General features: G+C 33.8%; 1 protein-coding gene across 2 annotated transcripts in view; it reads right to left on the bottom strand.

Moving 5' to 3' along the window:
- Wdr70 (WD repeat domain 70) overlaps nt 1-23,851 on the bottom strand; it is a 281,334-nt gene that overhangs the window by 109,518 nt on the left and 147,965 nt on the right. For both annotated transcript variants that reach the window (XM_015496352.2, XM_048802879.1), the window contains exon 10: nt 3,854-4,028. In XM_015496352.2, coding sequence (XP_015351838.1) covers nt 3,854-4,028 — 175 coding nt within the window. The remainder of the gene's footprint in view (nt 1-3,853; nt 4,029-23,851) is intronic.

Below are 23,851 nucleotides of genomic sequence, written 5' to 3' on the forward strand. Positions count from 1 at the left end.
ATTCTTTTTTAAATCCCCAAAAACATTAACACCTTTTTAACACCAACAGGTTAACACTCCATTTAAGGGAAGATTGATTTTTCTACTTGATATAAAAGAGAAATACAAAGAAATATTAATAGCCCTTCTTCATAAAATTTTCCCTTTTTTTACTAATAGTCTTAGTACACATACTAACTGAACCTCTATAAAAGTAAATATAGTTTTATTTTCAGTGATTATAACATCTTCATAAGAATGCCCAAAATTCAAAAAAAGAAACAGCAAATGCAATCCATAAAAACACATAGGAGGCATTAACAAACAAACAAACAAAAAAAGGAATTAACAAATACTATGAGAATCTGGCATTAATTAGTTTACTTGAGTTGGGAGAAAAGACAGAACAAAGCTAAGTAAAATAAGCGAGTCCCCAAAAGTCAAAGGTTGAATGTTTTTTTTGATATGCAAAAGGCAATCCAAAATGGTAGGAGGGGGTGCATAAAAAAACAGAAGATCAGTGGAGTAGATGAAGAGGATTGAACAGGAGGAAGGAGGGACAGGAGAAAGGAACAGTGAAATGAATCTGTCCTAACTTTCCTATGTACACATATAAACATACCACAATCAATCTCACCATCATATACATCCACAAGATGCTATTTAAAAAAACTATAAGTAAATAGCATAAAGATCAGTAGAGTAGAGGGAGGGGAATAGAGGAGGGAGGCGGGAGGGGAAAGGGGAAATACTAGGGACTGAATTAGAACAAATTATATTCTATGCTTTTATAATTATGTCCAAATGAATCCTAATGTTATGATAAGTAAAAAGAACCCATAAAAAGGGGAAAAAAATGAATAAATTTGATAGGTATTTTATACAAAATAAAGACGTCATCAGGTATTCATAAAACTATATATGCTGAATTATTTTAAAACTCGAAAATTATACTTAAGATACAAGAATCATTTTTAAAAATTCACCTGTAATCCAAAATCAGTCAAATATATAGAACATATATATTATATATTTATATATCATTAAAAATATATTGAAATTTACACCAATGTGTCTCATCTTCTCTCCCAGCCAAGTATACAAATATACACATATCTGTATCTCACAATTTTCACAAAACTAGGATAATTTTTATGCTATTATTTTTTAACATCTTCTTAAAGAAACTGACCATCTCATATTATGATGCTTTTTTTTAGAATGAATTCACTCGTCAACAAGTAGGAAGGTCATCTGTGAATAAGGCATTGTTCTTTGCTCAGCGGATACACCAAGGAGCAAAAACAATCATTTTCCTTATGGAGCAAATTTCATACCGGAGGGAATCAGCCAATAAAAAGGTGGAATATGTAATTCAGCATATGTTAGATGGTGGGCGATCAACACTACAAAAAAAAAAAAAAAAAAAAGAGGCACAGAGAGTCCTCTGGTGGGGAGAAGGTTGCAATTTTAAATAAGGTATGGTCAGGGAAGGCCTTGCTGAGGAGCAAAGAGGTGAAAGAGGTAAAAGAAAAGTCAGGTGACTATCTGTAAGAAGAAAGCTGAGGGCTAAATGGTTCAACAACTTGCAAAGGCCACGAGTCAGGTTGAGTCCTATCACCTCTCCAATGTCACCTCCTATATTCTGCCTCTTCCTCCCTTATTCCCACCAGATATTGGCCTCTGCATGACTCAATATTACACTGAGGAGGAGGGAAGTGGGGAACCAAGGAGGCAGTGCAGAACAACAGAAGCACCTCATAAGAGGCCTTCTCAAACCTAAAGGCAGGCCATCATCATAAGAATAAAAGGGACCTTGGGAGAACCACCATTCCTCTGGAGCAGCAATGTCCAACAGAACTATGACAGGAATGTTTTATACCTGTGTTAATAAGCAGTCATAAGTCTCCCAAGGCTCTAAGGCACTTGAAAAGTGGTCATTGTGAAGGAGAAACTGATGTTTTAATTGTACTTTATTTTAACTAATGAAAAATTAAATAGTCAAATGTGGCTAGCTAGATATCATTAATATATAGTTCACTTCTAAAGGAATACATTTCATTTACTGTGTTAAAATTCAAGTTGGTCAAATGAGAATTCTATGATTAAATGTGTCAATTACAACAGTTTTACTTAATCAATACAAAATGTGTATTAACCATTATCTACCATGCTGCCCTTTGGCTCCTGTGTGGAAAAGCTGCTGCTATGGTGCTGTCTTTCTTCAGCTTCAGGGTTTACACATAGATTTTTTTTTTTTAATTGCTGAAATAACAATTCAGAACAAATCTGTTTTTAAATCAAGTCAGATTTCCTGCTGGCAAGATTTTACTTCTCAGTTTGATTTCTTTACAATTGATACACATTAATATGCAAATGTAAAATAGAAATAAAATACAACAAATGGGGTATGGTACAATAACCTATACATTCATGTGTTACTGAATTCTAACAGAAAAGAAGATTGTGATTAGTAGAATGACTTAGGATATATTTTTTTGGAAACTGGCATTTGTATTGCTTTGTCTTACACAAAACTGGAAATAGGAGATACTCATTACACAAGGCCAATCAATTTCTAAAACCTATGCTCAACATTATCAAAATATAAGGGTTCTAAGAGAAGACACACATATATGCACTATGTCAAACATACTACTACTAAAGCTACATGGAGAAAACTGTATGTTTTAGAATTTCTATGTTTAAATCAACTGCTCCCAGAGACGATGAAAGCCAGTAACTATAAATTTACTGCCTGGTTAGAACTCAGTTTACAATTCAAAGGACTTTTAAAATCTCTGTGCTGTTATGAAGCTTTATGGGGTTTACAGTGAGGATGAAAACAGAAATAAAAGATCTGACACAGAAAATGCCACAGATATTTCCAGCATTATCAGCATGAATTTTTCCCTCTAATCATTACTTTTTACCTTATTCCAACACAAATTACTTTAACTGCATAAAAAGACAACTTTGTTTCCTGGAGTCCCATTCAAAATGCAAGTGTTCGAAGGATAAAACTGAACAGAATAAAATTTCTATTTTTTTTTTTAACTAGAATGTAAACTCCACAAGGGCAGGAATTTTTGATAAAGACTCTCAGTATAAAGGACAGTGACTGGCATATAGTACTACCCAGTCAATAAATATTTATTGAACTAATAATTGACCAGATTTTTCTATTGAATCAAAGAATCTAAACTGTGTTATAAAATTTATGTAGAATTTTATCTTAATTTTGTAATCTAGACTCAATTTACTTTTCAAATATTTTCATTTTTCCATCTATACATACCACAAAGCCCTTTATACAGGTTATTGGTTATCAAAGGATCTATGGATCTTAAAATTCCTTTGAATTCCAAAATATTCTAGCAAGAAGCTAAAACTGTATAGGGAAAACCTGAAACCTGCTAAAATGGAATCACACGGAAATTTAAAACAAAATATTATTTAAATTTCTACTGAAATAACTGTAAAAATGATGGATAATGTTGGACTTTTTAGTGGTATTTGAAAGGGTATTTTCTAGTTTTCTACTTAAGACTTGTTTTATATTACTGTAAAACTGTTCATTGACTTTCAAAATCAAATACATTGAGACGTTATATAATGAGTTGCACTGTTTTTTTCAAATTTTATACCAAAAGAGTATAATTTTAAAATTGGAATCTAATACACACTAGAAAATACTGAACTGGAACATTTGCTGAAATGCTGTTTACTGCAGAAGTTCCAATGTTTGACTAACTCTGAAGTTTAAATTAGGTCTAAACTCAGGAAATTGACCTTCATAATATTTTAACATGATGTTTGTCTTTCTAAGGTAGTTGTCATCTACAGAAAGAAGGTTTAAATGTCCTTGACTTACAGTTAAATTGCGATCCCAGATCTGTATGCTTCCATTCTGGCAGGCAGCTGCTATGAGGTTTCCATCTCTACTATATGTGCACGTAGTAGGAATAACTTTTTTACCCTGCATTGTCCGTGGTTTAAACACACTTTTTTGCTTCCTTGGATTTTCAACTTCCCATATCCTGACAGTCCTAAAAAAAAAAAAAGAGATTTTTCATTTTTAATTTTAAAAGGGAGTTTAAAATAAAAAAGGGTATATAAAGACTGCCTCACTTTTTAAGTACACATGTGTTTAAAATATCAGTTATTAATATCTCATTAATATGAAATTAGATGTTGACATTATCTAATTAATAATTATTGTTAATATATAATAATTATTTGAAAATAATAGTGGGACAGGGGCTGTGGCTCAGCGGTAGAGTGCTTGCCTAGCATGTGCGGGGCCGTGGGTTTGACCCTCAGCACCACATAAAAATAAATAAATGAATAAAGGTATTGTGTCCAACTACAATTAAAAAATAAATTTAAAAAAGAAAAGAATGGTACCCCACTAATATATGCAATTCTTATGTTTCAATGTATTAGCCCAAAATAATTTTTTAAAAAAAAGTTCAGAAAAAATTGTAAGAGACAAAATTTATCTGTAAACCAAAACTACACTGAGATTCCATCTCACTCTAGTCAGAATGGCAATTATCAAGAATACAAGTAACAATAAATGTTGGCAAGGATGTAGGGGAAAAGGTACACTCGTACCTTTTGCTGTTGGGACTGCATATTGGTGCATCCACTCTAGAAAGCAGTATGGAGAGTCCTCAGAAAATTTGGAAAGGAACCACCATTTGACCCAGCTATCCCCCTCCTTGGTTTATAACCCAAAGGACTTAAAATCAGCATACTACAGTGATGCAGCCACATCCATGTTCATAGAAGTTCAATTCACAATGGCTAAACAATGGAACCAAACTAGGTGCCCTTCAACAGATGAATGGATAAAGAAATTGTGTATGTATACACAATGGAATATTACTCAGCAATAAAAGAAAATAAAATTATGGCATTTGCAGGTAAATGGATGGAGTTAGAGAATATCCTGTTAAGCAAAATAAGCCAATCCCAAAGTATCAAAGGCTGAATGTTTTCTCTGATATATGGATGATAATTCACAACGAGGAAGTTGAGGCACGAGGGAAGAATAGATGTATTTTGGATTCGAAAGAGGGGAGTGAAAGGAAGGGAGGGGGTATGGGGGTATGAGTTGTAGTAGAATGAATCAGACACTATCACCCTATGTGCATATATGATTACATGGCCAGCGTAACTCTACATCATGCACAACTAGAAGAATGAGAAGTTATACTCCATTAATATATGATGTGTCAAAATACATTACACTGTCATGAAGAACTAATTAGAACAAATTAAAAAATTTTTAAAAAATAAAATTTCTCTTTCATTATTCTAATAAATACCTCTTTAAAAATTAAAAAAAAAAAAAAGCTGGGTACAGTGGCACACAACTATAATCCCAGGGACTCAGGAGACTGAGGCAGGAGGGTGGTGAGTTCAAGATCAGCTTCAGCAACTTACAGGGGCCCTAACCAACTCATTGAGACCCTGTCTCAAAATAAAAAATATAAAAGGCTGAAGATGTGGCTCAGTGGTATAGCACCTCTGAGTTCAATCCCCAGGACAAAAAAATAAAAATTAAAAATCAATAAATAAAAATAAATTTATTTTAAAAACCCAAAACATACACTATAAAACATTCTCCATGTATAAATTAAGTTACTCATGAACTATCTGAATGGTGTCTTCATCAAATCAAAAAACAAGTGACAACTTCTACTTTGAATCTAGAGTTTTTAGTTCATGCCCTCTAAAGCAGTGGCCTCCAAACTGTTCTAAGTATATACTCTGACCAGTAAAACTGTTCAACATATGCCATATATATATATATTTGTGTATGTATATGTGTGTGTGTGTGTGTATATATATATATATATATATATATATATATATATATATATATATATAAATTTGTAAGTTACTCACATGTGTTAAATGTACTGCCCTACAACATATACCAGAACACACACTGAAAATAAGTCACTAAAAAAGAATGGTATCCTATTCAAGAGAAAAAAAATCTCATGCCTCTGGGGGAGAAGCAGAAATACAGCTGTTTGTGCCTGAACTTCCACAAAGTAATGAGCCATAGCTGTTCAGGCCTGGGACAGAGGCAGCTCTTACTCATAGTCCCAGGAAAAGAAACACTGCCATTTAGGGCAGAGATAACAAAAGCCATATGACCCAGAGCAAGGAAAAAAAGAAAAGAAAATAATAAGAACAAAAATGACATCAGCAGCAGCATGGTAGAAAATATGCATGCCAAACCATTATGGAACAACATCTTTAAAGTCCTGGGGGAGAAAAAGGAGTCAATCCAACATTCAATTGCCAGTCAAAATATATTTCAATAATAAGATGAAATCAATCCTTTTTTTAGATGGAAAAGTGCCAAGACAATTCACTGCCATCCAATGTGTACAAGAAGTGATAGAGGACTGGGGCTGTAACTCAGGGGTCGAGCAGTTGTCTTGCATGTGTAAGGCACTGGGTTTGATCCTCAGTACCACATAAAAATAAAGAAAGAAAGATATTGTGTCTATGTACAACTAAAAAAATATTTTAAAAAAAGAAATAATAAAGGAAGTTCTTAAAAGTATAACAAATATGACACAAATGGAAATCTGAATCTATACAAGGAAATGAAGAATGCTACATATAATAAAGATGAAGGTAAATGTAAAAGACAGTTTTTTAAATGTTTAAATTTCTTTAAAAAACAAAAGGCTAGAAAGCAAAAATAATAACAATATATTATGAGATTTATAATAGGTCCCAATAAAACATATGACAATTACAGCAGAAAGGTTAAAAGGAAGGAATGTGTTAAAGATACACATTATAGGGACTGGGGTCGTGGCTCAGAGGTAGGGCACTTGCCTAGCATGCATGAGGCACTGAGTTCAATCCTTAGCACCACATAAAAATAAAATAAAGATATTGTGTCCACCTAAAATCAAAAAGTAAATATTTTTTTAAAAAGATACACATTATAAATTCTAGAGCAATCACTAACATATTTTTATAATGAATATATACTAATGAAGAGAAAATGTAACCAATAATTTATTATTTTATAAACAGGAAAAAAATAAAAATAAAAGCAATGTGAAAAACACAAACAGTAACATGATAGATGATAGATGTAAAGTCAACCTCATTAAAATGATCAAAACTCTGGCAAAGATTAGATAAAAGCAAGACCTAGGCAGATTCTGTCATTGGTATAGATAGATGGATAGACAGATAAGTTAATAGAAAAAAGACAGAAAGAGAGTACATACAATTTTTAAAGAACTGAAAAGACCATACCAATGTCAGGCATGGCAGATTTTAAGACTAAGACAATAATCGGAGGCTAAGAGGAAATTTTCATAGTAATAGTCAATTGGCCAAAAGACATTAACAATCCTAAATGCACATGCCCCTAATACCAAGGTAAACTTAATATAAAGAAAAGGTGAAATAAGAAGTCCATAATAATAGATGCACACTTTAAGACTCCTCTTTTAGTAACTAATAGAAAAGTACTCCTTTGCATCCCCAAATCAGTAAGTATATAAAAGACCTGAAAAGCACTATCAATCAATGTAAGCTAAATAACATCTTTAGAATGTTCACAAACGGATGAACATCCTTTTCAAATATATGCTGAACACTCATCAAGACAGGCCATATTCTGGGCCATTGAACAAATTGAAAATGACTAAAGTCATATGTGAAATCATATATCACTATAAAAAATAAAATTAATGAAGTAATCAATAATAAAAACATAAATGGAAATATATCTTTCCCAAATATTTAGAAATAAAGGCATATGCTTCTAAATTATCCATGAATAAAGGGTTAAAAAATAACAAGGGATATTAAAAAATACCTTAAATCTAACATATATGAAAATGCAATATATCAAAATTCTTGTTCAACTCAGACAGAGCATAAAAGGAAAATGTAGAATTAACTGCATAGGTTAGGGGGGAAAATCTCCAATCAATTACCCAACGTTCAACCTTATGAAACTAAAGAGGGAGGAAGGGGAGGAAGGTGAGGTCAAGGGCAGCGCTAGAGAGAATATTAAATCCAAAGTAAGCAGAGGAAAGTAAAAGTACATGTGAATCAAATAGAAAACAAACAAGAAATAATACAGAAATCAAAAGCTGTTTTTATGAGGTCAATAGAATTAACTGAGTTAACAGGTGGACTAATTATTTACAAAAGAAAATTAGAGACAATATCAAACACAATACTTTAATGAAAGAAGAGACATCACTATAGAGCTTAATGATATTAAAAGGATAATAGGAAATTTTGTGAATGACTTTATACCAAAAATTTGATAATTTAGATAAAATGGACATATTTCCTTGTAACACACAAGCTACCAAAGCCCACTCAATAAGAAATAACTAGAGGGCTGGGGATATAATTCAGTTGGTAGAGTGCTTGCCTCGTATGCAAAAGGCCATGAGTTCAATTCCCAGGACCAAAAAAAAAAAAAAAAAAGAACTAGAATATTCCTTTATCTATGTAAAAAGCTGAATACGTTTTTTAAAACTTTCCACTCATAAAAGTCTAGAGGCTTCACTGTTGAATTCTATGAAATATCTAAGAAAGAAATATGAGTTGGAATCCCTAATCCAAAATACTCCAAAATTTAAACCTTTTTGATTACTGGAACAAGTAGAAAACTCCACATCTAACCTCGTGTGAAACTTTGTTTCATGTAAAAAAAAATTATTTAAAATTTGTATACAATTACTTCAAGCTATAAGTATATGGTATATATGAAGCAAATTAATTTCCAGTTTAGGTGTGGGTCCTATAGTAAACATACGTCATTACACATATGCAAAAATTCTAAATTAAAAAAAATCCAAAATTTGAACACTGCTTGTCCCTCAATTTGGATAAAGAATAGTCATCCTGTAGTACCAATTCTATAAACTCCACTAGAAAAGGAAGAGGAAACTACCCACATAACTATACAAGGCCTCACCCTGATGCCAAAACCAAAATCACTACACAAAAACTACAGTCAGTAGGCTCGGGATGTGGCTCAAGTGGTAGCGCGCTCACTTGGCATGCATGAGGCACTGGGGTGGATCCTCAGCACCACTAAAAATAAAATATTGTGTCCACCTAAAACTAAAAAATAAACATTAAAAAAAAACCTACAGACAAATATTCCCAAAGAACAGACACAAAAATCCTTAACAAGACACAAATAAATTCAAACTTGCTAGCTATCAACAGGATAACATACATGACAAGGTAATGTTTAAACTAGGAGTGCAAAGGAAGATTGAAAGAAATAAAAATATATCTCATATCAACAGATTTAGAAAGAAAAAAGATATTCTAATTGACACAAGAATTTGAGACATTCTAAATCCATCCATTTTTGTTGGGTGTGGTAATGTACACCTGCAATCCGAGCAACTTGCCTCAGCAGAGGCAGGAGGATTGCAAGTTCAAAGCCAGTCTCAGCAAGTTAGTGAGGTCCTAAGCAACTCAGTGAGACCCTGTTTTTAAATAAAATATTTTAAAAGAGGTCTGAGGATGTTGCTCCAGTGGTTAAGTGCCCCTGGGTTCAATCCCTGGTACCAAGGGAAAAAAATCCATTCATTATTTTTAAAAATTAAAATAAAGAGCTTCACCTAGAAATAAAATGGAACTTTCGGAATCTAATAAAGGATATCTATGAAAACCTACAATAATAAGTATGGAGCAAAGCTGAATACTTTGCCCCAGCTTGAGAACAAACCAATAATGTCAGCTGTCCTTATTTCTGTACACTGAAATTGCCAGCCACTGCAATAAGGAAAATAAAAGAAATGAAAGGTTTATGGATTGGAAAGAAGAAATAATATTAAATGAGCACATAATCATCTATATAGAAAGAACCAAGAATAGACAAAAATGCTTCTAGAACTAATGAATAGGTTTAGTTAAGATCAGAGGATACAAGGTTAGTAATCACAAATCAATATTATTTCTATAGACTAACAACAATGAAAATACCATTCATGACAGAATGAAAGTGAAATCTGACAAGTCACAGTCAATGTTTGTATGCTAAAACTGATAAACAATTTCTGAGATCAATGAAAAAAGAAGTCATAAAAAGATATATTGTACTCATGAACTGGAGATCAATATTATTAAGATTTCAATATTTCCCAAAGTGATCTTTAGATTCAATACATTGTCCTTCAAATTTCAGCAGAGATATGGGAGTATAAATTGGGTAACCTGATTCTGAAACTTACATGAAATTGTTAACAACTTGGAATAGCCTAAACAATTTTGAAAAAAGTATGAAACTGGAGAACTCACTTGACCCAGGTTGTAAGTTATATTTATACATAGTAACATTTATTTCTTTTAAAATATCTCCTTGAAAGCAAGATTTCTTTTTCTTTTTTAAATATGTGTATGTTGCACAAATGAGTGAAATAATTTCACTGCCTATCTATACATTTGAGGTTTAGTCAATATGCAATGAAAAGGAAATGATTTTTTAATGTATGGATACCCAGGATTTTCTCTGAGCCGGGCAAATGTTTGTGATTTGTTCCCAATGAACATGGTCTGGTTTTGATTTAAAATATTTTTTGCATGCCTTCCCCTAAGTGTTACTTGAAAATTTCATCAATTGCCAAATATTGTCAAAATCCAGTTTTCAGAGTTGTCAAATGTTATATCAGACATTATCTTAAGATTCACTGACTTAATTTCAGAAACCAGTAACTAGTAAAAGGCAAGCTCAAATAAGGGTTTGAGAAGAGTACACAAAAATAATAGGCATGCTAGAACTCCAGGATTTAAAGTAACATAGTGAAGAGCAAGTGGACTTTGATCAGTGTTACAAGTTGGTAGCTAGAAATCATCAGGAGCTGACAGACAGTATCAGCATACTCCAACATTCATTCTCCTTTCTTCATTTTCCAGAATCTCTTGCACCTAGACTTTTGAATTTTGGCTAATGAGGTTTACATGAAAGTGTAGTATAGAATATCAAAATATCAAAGAAGTAAAAGAAGTACAGATCCTTCTTCATACTCTTTTTTTTTTTTTTAACTCTTCCCTCTGCCAGTAATATGGATAAGACAGCTGGGTACAAGCAGCATCCTCTCAGAGCAACAAAACAGGAGGTACCCTGGTCCTTGCTGACCCTGGAACCACCAAACAGCTTTGGGGTGGCTAAGTCTAGACTTCTCTTAATTGATCAGTGAAAATAGATTTATTATATGCATATATTTTATCTACAAATAAATACAGATATATTTAAGTCAACTTTATTGCAGTATGTACTTATGATACTATGATAAAACTGACCTTTCTAAATATATAGTTCTATGTGTTTTGACAAATGCATGTTTCTACCCTTCCAAAAACTTCTCTGTGATGCTCCCTGTTTTTCCCCCTAAGCCAGAATTACTTTTTTAAAAATTTTATTTGTTCTTTTAGTTATACATGATAGTATATTTTGACACATTTATACAAACAGAAAGTATACCTTACTATAATTAGAATCCCAGTCTTGAGGTTGTACACAATGCTGAGATTCACTTGTGGGCTACTCATATATGTACATAGGAAGGTTATATTATCAGATTCATTCCACTTTCTTTCCTATTGGTATCCCCTGAACTTCTATTTTTCACATCCCCAATCTTTGTTGTGTATTAGGATCCACTACCAAAGAGACTATTCAAGCTTTGGGGTTTTTTTGGAATTGGCTTATTTCACTTAGCATGATAGTCTCCAGATCTATCCATTCACCAGCAAATGCCAGAGTCATTCTTCTTTATGACTAATATCCCATTATGTGTGTGTGTGTGTGTGTGTGTGTGTGTATCTCACATTTTCTTTATCCATTCATCTGTTGAAGGACAGGTTGGTTCCATACCTTCACTACTGTGAATTGAGCAGTTGTAAATATTGATGTGGCTGCATCAATGTAGCATGCTGATTTTAACTCCTTTGGGTATATACTGAGGAGTGGAATAGCTGAGTCAAATGATGGTTCCATTCCTAGTTGTTTGAAGAATCTCCATACTCTTCCATAGTGGTTGCACCAATTTGCAGTCCCATCAGCACTGAATGAGTACCCTTTTCCCCACATCTTTGCTAACATTTATTGTTACTTGTATTCTTGATAATTCCCATTATGATTAGCATGAGGTGAAATCTCTGTGTAGCTTTTATTTGCATTTCTCTAATTGCTAGAAATGCTGGATATTTTTTCATATATTTGTTAACCATTCATATTTCTTCTTTTGAGAAGTGTCTGTTTTTGGTGTTTAAGCTTTTTGAATTCTTTGTATATTCTAATAATTAACACCCAATCTGAGGAGCAGGTAGCAACAATTTTCTCTCATTCTATAGGCTCTTTCTTCACATTCTTGATTATTTCCTTTGCTGTGAGGAAGTGTTGGAAACCTTGTATGAACTATTGGATTTGTTTGAACCACCATAAGGCAAGGGAAGCTGCTTTCTTGGGAACTCCCAGGTGAAATTCCCTAGTTCATGAGAGCACAGATGATGCTAGCTCCCTGACTTAGCTCACTTCCCTACGTTAAAACACAGCCACCCAGAGACAGGTGTAACCTGCTAAGCCCCAAACAACTTGTTTTCCCCACTCTTATTCTGTTTTCCTGCCACAGTGAAAACCTTTGATGTGTTCCACTATAAATAAAACATTCCTAGGCTTTTCTTCTTGTTAGGACCAGACCCATCAGATCTATCCAACCTATAAATGCCCCCACTTTTGAATATATAATCTCATTTTTATTTTTATTTCTTAATATTACTTTTATAGCTTTTATTTCCACCCAGCCCACACCTCCAAAGTTACTCACTCACTCCCCATGCAAGAAGTGAGCAGAAGAAAAGATTTTTAGTTTGATACTATCCCATTTAGTGATCCTTGATTTTACTTCTTGTGCTTTAGGAGTCTTGTTGAGGAAGCTGGTTACTAAGCTAACATGTTGGAGTGTTAGGCCTACATCATCTTCTAGTAGGTGCAGGGTTTCTGATCTAATACCTAAGTCTTTTGAGTTTTGTGCAGGTTGAGAGATAGGAGTTTAATTTCATTTGGCTACATATGGATTTCCAGTTTTCCCAGTACTCTTTGTTGAAGAGGCTATCTTTCCTCCAAAGTATGTTTTTGGTGCCTTTGTCTTATATGAGATAAATACATTTATGTGGGTTTGTCTCTGTGTCTTCATTTCTGTTCCATTGATCTTCATGTCTGTTTTGGTGTCAATAACATGCTGTTTTTGTTACTACAGCTCTGTACTATAATTTAATTTAAGGTCTGGTACTATGATGCTTCCTGCTTTGCTTTTCTCACTAAGGATTGTTTTGACTATTTCTAGACCTCCTATTTTTCCAAATGAATTTCATGAATGTTTTTTCTATTTCCTTGAGGAACATCATAGGAATTGCATTAAATCTGTATAGTGCTTTTGGTAATATGGCCATTTTGACAGCATTAAATCTTCCTATCCAAGAACACTGGAGATCTTTCCATCTCCTAAATTCTTTTAAAATTTCTTTAGTGTTCTGTAGTTTTCATTTTGGAGGTCTTTCACCTCTTTTGTTAGATTGAATTCTCAAGTATTTTATTTTTTAAGGCTATTGTGAACGGGATAGTTTTCCTAACTTCTCTTTCAACTGATTCATCATTGGCTCACACGAATGCAATTGATTCATGGGTATTAATTTTATATCATGCTGAATTCATTTATGAGTTCTAGAAATTTCCTGGTGGAATTATTTAGGTCTTGCTGGCAAGCAGAGATAGTTTGAGCTCTTCTTTTCCTATTCATATCCCTTTAATGTCTTTCTTTTATTTAATTGCTCTGCCTAGAGTTTCATAGAAGTTCCCATGGCTTCTTCTAAAAGTTTTACAGTTTTAAGCTTTATAAATAGATCTATAATCTATTTTAGCTGGTTTTCATATAGAGTATGAGGTATGGGTCAAGGTGATTTTTTTTTTTTTGCATATGGAAATCCTGTTTTTATGGTACTATTTGCGTCTGATCACTATAAAGCCCTCCCCTATTGAACACACTCTGTGTTGCTTACTGGTTTCTTATCTCTTTTCACTGTTTCCCATAGAAAACAAGTACAAAGAGTTGAGGAATACTGCATGTGTTGTTTCTTTTCACCGTCAGCTCTGAAACACTTGGAATAAATTATGATAGTTTTCTTTTTATAACTGGCCTTCCCAGATGATACTTTAGAATTATGATATTCTGAAAGGCCCCACACAAGCATAAAGTATCATTGTCTGGCTTGTTTAAAGTTCTAGATCTCTAAAATTGGGATAATAATACCAACAATGAGGGGCTGTGAGGATTAAGTGAGATTAGGGATGTAAACATATCTAGGACAATACTTGGAACATGGTAGGCACTCAATAAATACTAGTTTCTTGCTGTTCTTCGTCTTAGACCACAAATAAAATATCAAAAGTTAATCAAGCCAACAACCAAGTATTTCTATTTATTTCAGTAATTTATTAACAGGTTGAGCTAGCTATCAAAATTATAGGAAGGGGGAAAAGGCAGTTTACCTGGCATATAGATGTGTGAAATACAAATTTATTCAACATCTGATAGTGACTAATTACACTGTGGTTTTATGGCTCTGATTCTCTGCATATAGGCTTAAAAAAATGGATGCTAAAGTGCTAGGCCATTAGGTATCTGTCAAAACATTTTACGCTGAAGAACACATATTTTGAAACTTGGAGTGAGATCTGGTCTTGTAAAATTAAAACTGTGTTTCATAAAAAGTTTAAAAATAGAAGAAGGATCTGTGTTGGCTTTTCTGGACATAAAATGAAAACATCCAGAAGACAAAAAAAAAAAGACACAGGTGGGGTCATTACATTGCCCCAGGCACAAATGCTTTCTGTCTTAGAATTTTGAATTCATTCCAGATACAAGTTCTAAACTTTCTGGCATATGCTGCAAAATGCATCACAGCATTTGGCAGAAGTCAAGGGAAGCATTAATTTTGCATGGAAATCACTTAAGAGATCTTGGTTTAATTTTTCTCGAAAGACTACACAAGCAACTTGAGTGATATAAGACTCTGAAACCTGCTGGCTCTCTCAGCAGAAAAAAAAAAAAAAGATCTTTCAAAATGCTCAAGTATTAAGGTATTGCAGTTCCATAGAAAAAGGAAAAATGTTCTACCTTTAATGTAAATCCACAATCATTTCTCTAAACACACACTTGACATACATGCATATTCACATGCTCAGTAACTGCAGTAAGAATACAACTGCATTTGGGATAAATTTATTTGGTCTAATGTTTTATATTCACTGAAGCTATATGGTTCCAGAAAAAAAACTCTAATATGCAATCAATCAAAGGACTTGAAAAGTTAAAAGGTCTTATAAAAACTAGAGTTAGAATTAGGAGTGAATGCTACAAGAAGTAACTACTTTATACCTTTCCATCTATGGCCAATTGATTTTCAACAAAAATATCAAAACAATTCAATTAAAAAAAAATAAATCTTTTCAACAAATGATACTGGGACAACTGGTTGTTCATATGTAAAAAGGTGAATTTGGAACCTTACTTCATGCCACATACAAATAAACAAATCACAGAATTTAAATATAAAAGTCTTAAAAGAAACAGGAGAAGGGCTGGGGATATAGCTCAGTTGGTAGAGTGCTTGCCTTGCATGCCCAAGGCCCTGAGTTCAATCCCTAGCACAAACACAAAATAAACAAACAAACAAACAAAAGACAAAAAAGAAACAGGAGAAATCTTCATGACTTTGAACTAGGTAATGAGTACTCTAATTCAACACCAAGAGCATACATGATAAAAAGGAGTAAAGGGGTACAGAGTTAATTTCATCAAAAATTTAAAATTTAGGTATTTATTCAAAAAATACCAGCAAGGCCACATGTGGTGGCACACACCTGTAATTTGGGTGATTCTGGAGGCTGGGCAGGAGGATTGCAAGTTCAAGGCCAGCCTCAGGAACTTAGCAAGGCCCTAAGCAGCTTCGCAAGATCCTGTTTTAAAATAAAAATTAAACAAAAGAACTGGGAATGCAGGAACTCAGTGGTAAAACTCCCCTGAGTTCATTCTCCAATACCAAAATTAAATTAAATTTATATTTAAATTTAAAGAAGATACCAGTAAGAAAGTGAAAAGACAAGCCACAGACTTGAGGAAAACATGCACAATGAATGCATCTGACAGGTATTTGCATCCAAAATAATTAAAGAATATTTACAAGTCAGAAGAAAGAGAAATTACTCAACTTTGTAAATTGGAGAAAGATTTTAATACTAATCTTACTAAAAGAATATATACAAATGCCCAATAAGCATATGAAAAGAATCTGACATCATAAGTCATTAAGGAAATGCAAAAATGAGATTTTCCATATACCTACTAGAATAGCTACAATCAAGAAGATAAGACAGAGGAAATGTTAGTGAAGATGCAGAGAAACTGGAACCCTCTATTGTACTATTGGAAATGTGAAATGGTACAGCCACTTTGTAATAATTAGGTAGTTTGATAAAATACTAAACACATTTTTGTACTTGCAACTTTGCTGAGTGTATCAGTTTTAAGTTTTTTGTTTGTTTGTTTGTTTTGTTTTGTTTTGTTTTGGGGTTGGTGTCTTTAGGGTTTTCTATACACAAGATCATGTCAATAGCAAATGGAAAATTCCACTTCAGCCATTCCTGTTTGGATGGCTTTTGTTTCTTTTCTTGCCTAATTATTCTGGCAAGGATTTCCAGTACTGTGTTGAATAGAAGGCGTGAAAGTGGGCATTCTTATATTGTTCCTGATCTTAGATGAAAAGCTTTCTACTCTTCATGAGTTGAAAGCATGATGCTAGTTATGGACTTGTCATATATGGCGGGTATTATTTTGAGTTACATTGCTTCTATACATATTTTTGTTGAATATTTTTATTGAATGTTTTTGTTAAGTAAATAGTCAGCCATGAGTAGGTGGCTAGGGGGAGGACAATGAAAGACAGTAACTTTTGGGGAGAATATTAGACATTTACATCAAAGAGAGTCCATAAGACACAGGGCTGGGGATAACAGAAAACTTTATCCAAGCACACAAGCATTAAGAAACTGGTAACCTTCAAAAATGAAATTTGTCTAGAGTTATACAAAAGTCAAGGGCTATACAAAGGGCAATAAACCACTTCAGGAGGTATGAGAAACTATAGCAAGAACAAAGAAACCCAAATTCCTTAAAAACCCAGAATCTGTAAGAGAAATGCTGCTCTCCCAGAGAAAGTCCACTCAGTGCGTGCACTGTGAGCTTAACCTCACTTGTCTCACTTTCTCTTATAAACTCCTGCCTGTTTCTCTGTACAACTTGCTTGAAATCCTTCCTGTGGGATCTTAGAACCAGTCTCTATGAACCCACACAGTTGCTTCACTCTACAGGTCTTTTTGAAACATTTTTATGAATTATCCATGAATGTAGCAAATTTTATCAGATGTTCATGTGCATTTACTGAGGTAATCATGTCCTTCATTTTGTTAACATGGTGTATCACATTTATTAATTTACATAAGTGTAGACCATCTGGCATCCCTGGAATAAACCCCAATTAATCATGGTGAATCATACTTTTAAATGTGCTGTTGAATTTAGCATGTGTTGAAGAGTTTTGCACCTATACTGCCATGTAGTTTTCTTCTCATATAGAGCCTTGTCTGACTCTGGCATCAGGGTAATGCTGGCCATACAATGAGTCTGGAAGTACAGATTCCTATTCAATTTTTTGGATGAGATTCAGAAGGATTTATATTAGTTCATCTTCAAACGTCTGGTATAAATCAGCAGTGAAGCCATTAGGTTCTGGGCTTTTCTTTGACGGAAAACTTTTTAAATTATTCATTCAATCTCTTTACTCACTTTTGGACCCTACTTCTACACTAACAGTTTCCTGCTTCTATACTAACAATGGTCTATTAAAGATGAAATTTAAAAAATAAGATCATTTGTAATAAAATTAAAAAATTTAAAACTTAGGAGTAAATTTAACCAAGAAGTGAAAGATTTGCACACTGAAAACTATGAAACATTGATGAAAGAAAGTAAAGAAGACACAAATAAATAAAAAGATAACCCATGGGTTAGAAAAATGATATGATTAAAATGTCCATACTACCCAAAGCAATCTACAGAATCAACACTCCCTACCAAAACTCCAGTGTTATTTTTCATAAAAATAATCCTAAATTTCATGGGGTCGGGCTATAGAACTCAGAGGTACCTCCATTATGTTGAGGTAGTAGATTCCTTTTTTCCCTCTAACCCCTCTTAGTTTAGCCTATCACAAAACTCAAAAGAAATGTGGTACAGTGATCTGAGAGAACATTCACAGGTACATGCTGAGAATTGTTCTACTTAGACTTATTACAAAAGGACACTGCTAAAGGCATCCCAAAATGCAGAATTGAAATATTCCAGAAACTCATCTTGACTCCTTTTATTTTCTTAATATCTAGCATAGTTTTACACAAAAAGAATTTTTAAATTAAAATCCTATATCAAATGTATATAAATATAAACAAAGATTATATGTACGTCACATATACATACACATACACACACAATGGTATAGAGTTTTAATTTAATGTTGGTAGAAAGCTGATTGAATACTACTTTAACTTGGAGTGGCCCAACAGATCACTTGGGTTAGAACTCTCTATGTAATGTAGTATCCTTCACTTCTTAATTTACACACCAATCCTTGGTCTCTCTTGCTATTAATTTTATATATATAATATATATAATATAAATAATATCATCTACCTACCCACTATCTATAGTACCTTTCTCCTCTTAACTTCTCCTGAAATGTTTTTTAAAATAATTTGTTGCAAATGACTTTTGTTGAGGCATGAGCAATATTCCTGGCCCTAAAGAAACAAGGCTGACTAGGATAAGGCTTTTACCTCCATGGAAATCACAGGCCAGGTGGTGAAAACATCTCATAAGCAATATAAGCTACAGGACTACAATTCAACAAATATAAATATTTTTTATAGGCCATGTACATTGGCAGATATATGGGGATACCAAAGTGTTTGTTCTCCAAGATATATAATCCAATGGGGAAGAAAAAGTAGGAGAAATGCCATCATTTCATGAAGCAACCACCCCAGAACAATAGGTGGGAAGGATTCCACAGGGGTATGACTTTTGGAAGAGCAGAGATTCTGCAGGTGGCATTCACAAAGAGTAGGGGAGAGGCAGGGAATAAATCCTAGAAATTGGTTAGAACATGCAAAGATAAGAGGACTTGAAAAAGCAGTCTCTTCAAGAAGCAAAAGTAGTTTGTTTTAACGAGAGGATGAAGTACACAGTGGGCATAAGTGGAAGATGAGATTGTAAAAACTACTGGCAAGAATAAGATTATAAAGAGTACCCTGTGAGATGTACTGAGCTTATGGGCTTTATACTCTAGAAGACTGTAGAACCACTAAAAAGAGGAGTGACTTAAGTTCCATAATAAACTCGTATTTCAGAAAATTACTTGTATGGCAGTAGAGAAGACTTCTTGGAGGGTATAAGTCTACATTGGATAGTCCAGATGAAAAAGGACCTGTACTAAGGAAATAAGATGGGGAAAATATGAAGAAAAAATAACGTAAGGTAGGCTCTCAGGGGGGTACAATTCAAAGAGGTAGAACTTTTGAAGGGTGGTAGAGATATCAGGCTATCAGACAAAAGATGATGATTTGGTAGAAAAAGGAATAGAATTGTGCTGCTATAAACATAGATGTGGCTGTGTCCCCGTACTATGCTGTTTTTAAGTCCTTTGGGTATAGAACGAGGAGAGGGATAGCTGGGTCAAATGGTGGTTCCATTCCCAATTTTCCAAGAAATCTCCATACTGCTTTCCATATTGGCTGCACCAATTTGCAATCCTACCAGCAATGTATGAGTGTGGCATATATACACAATGGAATATTACTCAGCAATAAAAGAGAATAAAATCCTGGCATTTGCAGGTAAATGGTTAGAGTTAGAGAAGATAATGCTAAGTTAGCCAATCCCCCAAAAAACAAATGCCAAATGTTCTCTTTGATATAAGGAGGCTGATTCATAGTGGGATAGGGAGGGGGAACAAGGGAGGAATAGATGAACTCCAGATAGGGCAGAGAGGTTGAAGGGGAAGGGAGGAGGCATGGGGTTATTAATGATGGTGGAATATGATGATCATTATTATCCAAAGTACAGGTATGAAGACACAAATTGGTGTGAATATACAGTGTATACAACCAGAGATATGAAAAATTGTGCTCTACATATGTAATAAGAATTGTAATGCATTCTGCTGTCATCTATAAATAAAAATAAATAAATAAAAGAAAAAAGAAAAGGAAATAGAAAATTAAGATTCAGGCACCTATGTGACATCCAGGTACAGAATTTCATTGTAAGAGGCTGGGCAAAAGAAATATAATTAGGAATTGTTAGAATGCAGAGTGAGATATAAAATGGTGGTAACTGCAGAAGGCAGAGCCTTGAGAAACATGCATTTGGGGGACAGGCAGCAACAAGTAAAAGGAGCTTCACAGGAGATAAGAAAGGGGTGCAAGGAGAGGAAGAAAAGGGAAGTGCTAGGGAAGCCAAAAGAACAAGTTTAAAAGAAAGATGTGTTCAGGAATGTCCAATTCCAAAGAGATGTTAGGTCAAAAAAGAAGATCAAAAGACCTTCACAGGGTTTAACAAACAAGAGGTTACAGATAACTTCTGCAAGTGTAATTTCAGTGGAGGCAAGATTGCAACTCAAAAATGAATCCATTGTAAGTAAGTAAGTCACTCAGTTCTATTTCACTAATAACCTTGGTTTATAACACATACCAAAGTAAGAAATCATTAATGTAGATGTGGCCTAAAATGTAGGCAAAGATATGGTGTGCATGTGATACTGATGACTTTCATTTATGTTAAGAAGTAATAACATATTACTACCTTCTGACAAGAGCAGAATAGCACAGTGGGTGGAAGTAAAGGATAGGAGATGAGGGCACAGAAAAGAGAATATGATGGCCAGCACAGGAGAAAGTGGGTATGACAAAGCTTAAAGAAATCTGCCTCTACCCACCCCTTTACCGAAGGCATTGCCAGGGCTTACTAGCACTTCTGGAGCAACTTCTCCCTGATATCATCAGGTAGAGGCAGGCTTCCCAACTAACCACTGAACTTTAACATGGATACAGCCACTACTCTATTTTTGTTAATGCCTCTGAAATATGATACATGTACAGAATTTTCACTGAACTAACCAAGTTTAAAAGTAGCAGACTCCACATCTGCAAAACCGACTCTAACGATAAAATTTTACGTGCCAAAGAGTGATTCAGTGCAAATTTGAAAATGAGATAAATATTCTTCCTTTGAAAGGGAATAAATAGATAGTTTTTCTGACCAAAAAATTAAACAATACTCAGTCACATTTTAAGTAGTGAAGTCAAGGTTACTTTAGAAGTTTACACTAAAAACAGTGCAGCTTTTCAGTATCTCTACAAATTAATCTACAACAGAACTCTTGCACTTATAGGATTATTCCCAGAAGTCATGAAATGTCAAAAGTGTTTGATAATAAATTCAAAACAGTGAACTCATAATCTGAATAAGAAGTAAATTTGGACTCATAATCTTGATAGCTAATACTTAAGTGCTTTTCATGAAGCAGGCACCACACTTTATATTCAATCCTCACAACTCTAAACCAGGTACTATTAGTATCTCTGTTTTACAGGGGAAAACTAAGGCATAAAAAAGATTAATAACTAGCATTAACACTCAACTGAATGAAATAGTCAACAGGACAGAGGTACTGTCAAGGTAAATTATTGTCTATCTCATATTTCATAGTGTTATCTACCTAAGTGGATCCATGAAAACAAGTAAGGTCATAATAATTTTAGATTTACATGCTATAAGTACTAATGGTTACAATAATACTTTTACTTGAGAAGGAATAATGCAAAATTCTCATCTATAAAGCTAATGCAAAGTAAGGCTGATATTATTTATATTTTTCATCTTTTAGGAATAAGTAGTTATTTTGAAAGTTTCAATAACTGTAAAGTATATTATTTTACAGAAATGCAGTCCTAGCTAACAAAATAAATACCAACTTTTTTCTATTAATGAAGATGATCAATGAGAAACACTTTCCAAAAGACACAAATGTAAGAGTTCCCTCTTATGATTGCCTGTCTCTACCTTCAACTCCTTACACTTTCTCTGACCCCCAACACCTATGACACATTTATTCAAAGTCAGGCATTCTCCCCTGAATAAGCTATGTTCTACTCTCATGAATAATTTTTAAAGAGATAAATTATTTGGTCTAGAGGGAGGAAGAACAAAAAGTAGGAGCATCATTAGGAATTGAGGTATAGAGTTTAATAGGGACATAAACAAGGTGGATCAAGACAAGGTTTAAACACTCCCTGTAACACAGTTTGAAACCTTGCACGGAAGCTATGAACTACTAGAGTCAACAGAACCACCCAAGCAACATTTTTTCATCAGAAGAAGGCTATTTGAGGAAAAGCCCTAGTGGGACCATGCTGGAAGAGTGCTACACACTTTAGCCATGTTGAAAACTGATGTTGAAACTTGGCATACTTCTCTTTGCACATGCTTTCTGGTTACTTAATGCCTTTACAGTTCCACCATCAAGCACAAAGAGATGTTTGCTGTCTATCCATTAAGGACAATAATATTAGTGAAAGCTAGGCTTTTATTAGATCTGTATTATGCCAGCACTACGTCAAGGGCTTTACACACAGTTTCCCATTTTAACCTTACCATTATGAGGTGGGTAACATTATTCCCACGTTATAGATGAGGTATGAGAAGTCAAGTGATTTGTCCATGGTCAACCATACAGTTAATAGTGGCAAAGTTAGAATCCTAATCCAGATCAACCTGGTTGTAGAGTACTTGTACTACCTTAACACCTAAAGGGTAATTGTGTGTGGAGCTGTGGTTATATAATCATTGCATAAAACTGGGCCAGACACTACTAAATAAGCAATTCTTGGATTCCTGAATTGTTTTGCTAGATATCTGATAGACTTCAAGAAACACTACTTACAGTGTTGTTGGTCTAGCTTTCAGGGACTAGAATTTACTGTGCCTTTCTAAAATATTAAAAGGTTTGGTTTCATAATTTGGTTTTCCCCTAGCCCTATAGTTAATTAGTCTAAATAAAGTAGACTTAAATTTACTCTGAGAAAAATGAGGAACTGAATACAACTGCTAATAGTGTCCAAACCTATAACTTAGCAATTAAACCATCAAATGTCAAACATCCTACTAAGGCAGGTACTGCTTTAATAGATTTTATTAAAAAAAAAGTTTTCATACATTTTGTTCATACCTAGAAGTTATCTAAAGTATTATAAGATATAGGTTTTGGAATCTGATGAATTGATCTCCTAGTTTAGGTCTTAGGAAGGACACACCACTTACACAATATTCAATATTTAATTAAAGCAAAAGGATCCATCCCCATTCCACATACTTAGTATTTTTCCAAGTAAACTCTCATAGCCTTGGTTTCTCTACTTTCCAACTCTAGATTCTCAGATACCTTTTTGCATTTTTGTGCAATGGGTGGGAAAGAGATCTGTGAGTTGCCTAAAATTGTATGCATGTTTATGTTTTGCAGAGAAGGTCTACAGTTTCCCCCTAGATCATCATAGATCTAATAAAGATTAAATACGTAGCTCTAGGTAGTCTAAAATTTACTCCTGGTCCATGTAAAACTTTCAAGAGCTCATTTACATTTAGGCTGCATTACTTTGATCCTCTCTTAGAAT

This window comes from Marmota marmota, unplaced genomic scaffold (genome assembly GCF_001458135.2).
Source record: "Marmota marmota marmota unplaced genomic scaffold, marMar, whole genome shotgun sequence".
Lineage (NCBI taxonomy): Eukaryota > Metazoa > Chordata > Mammalia > Rodentia > Sciuridae > Marmota > Marmota marmota.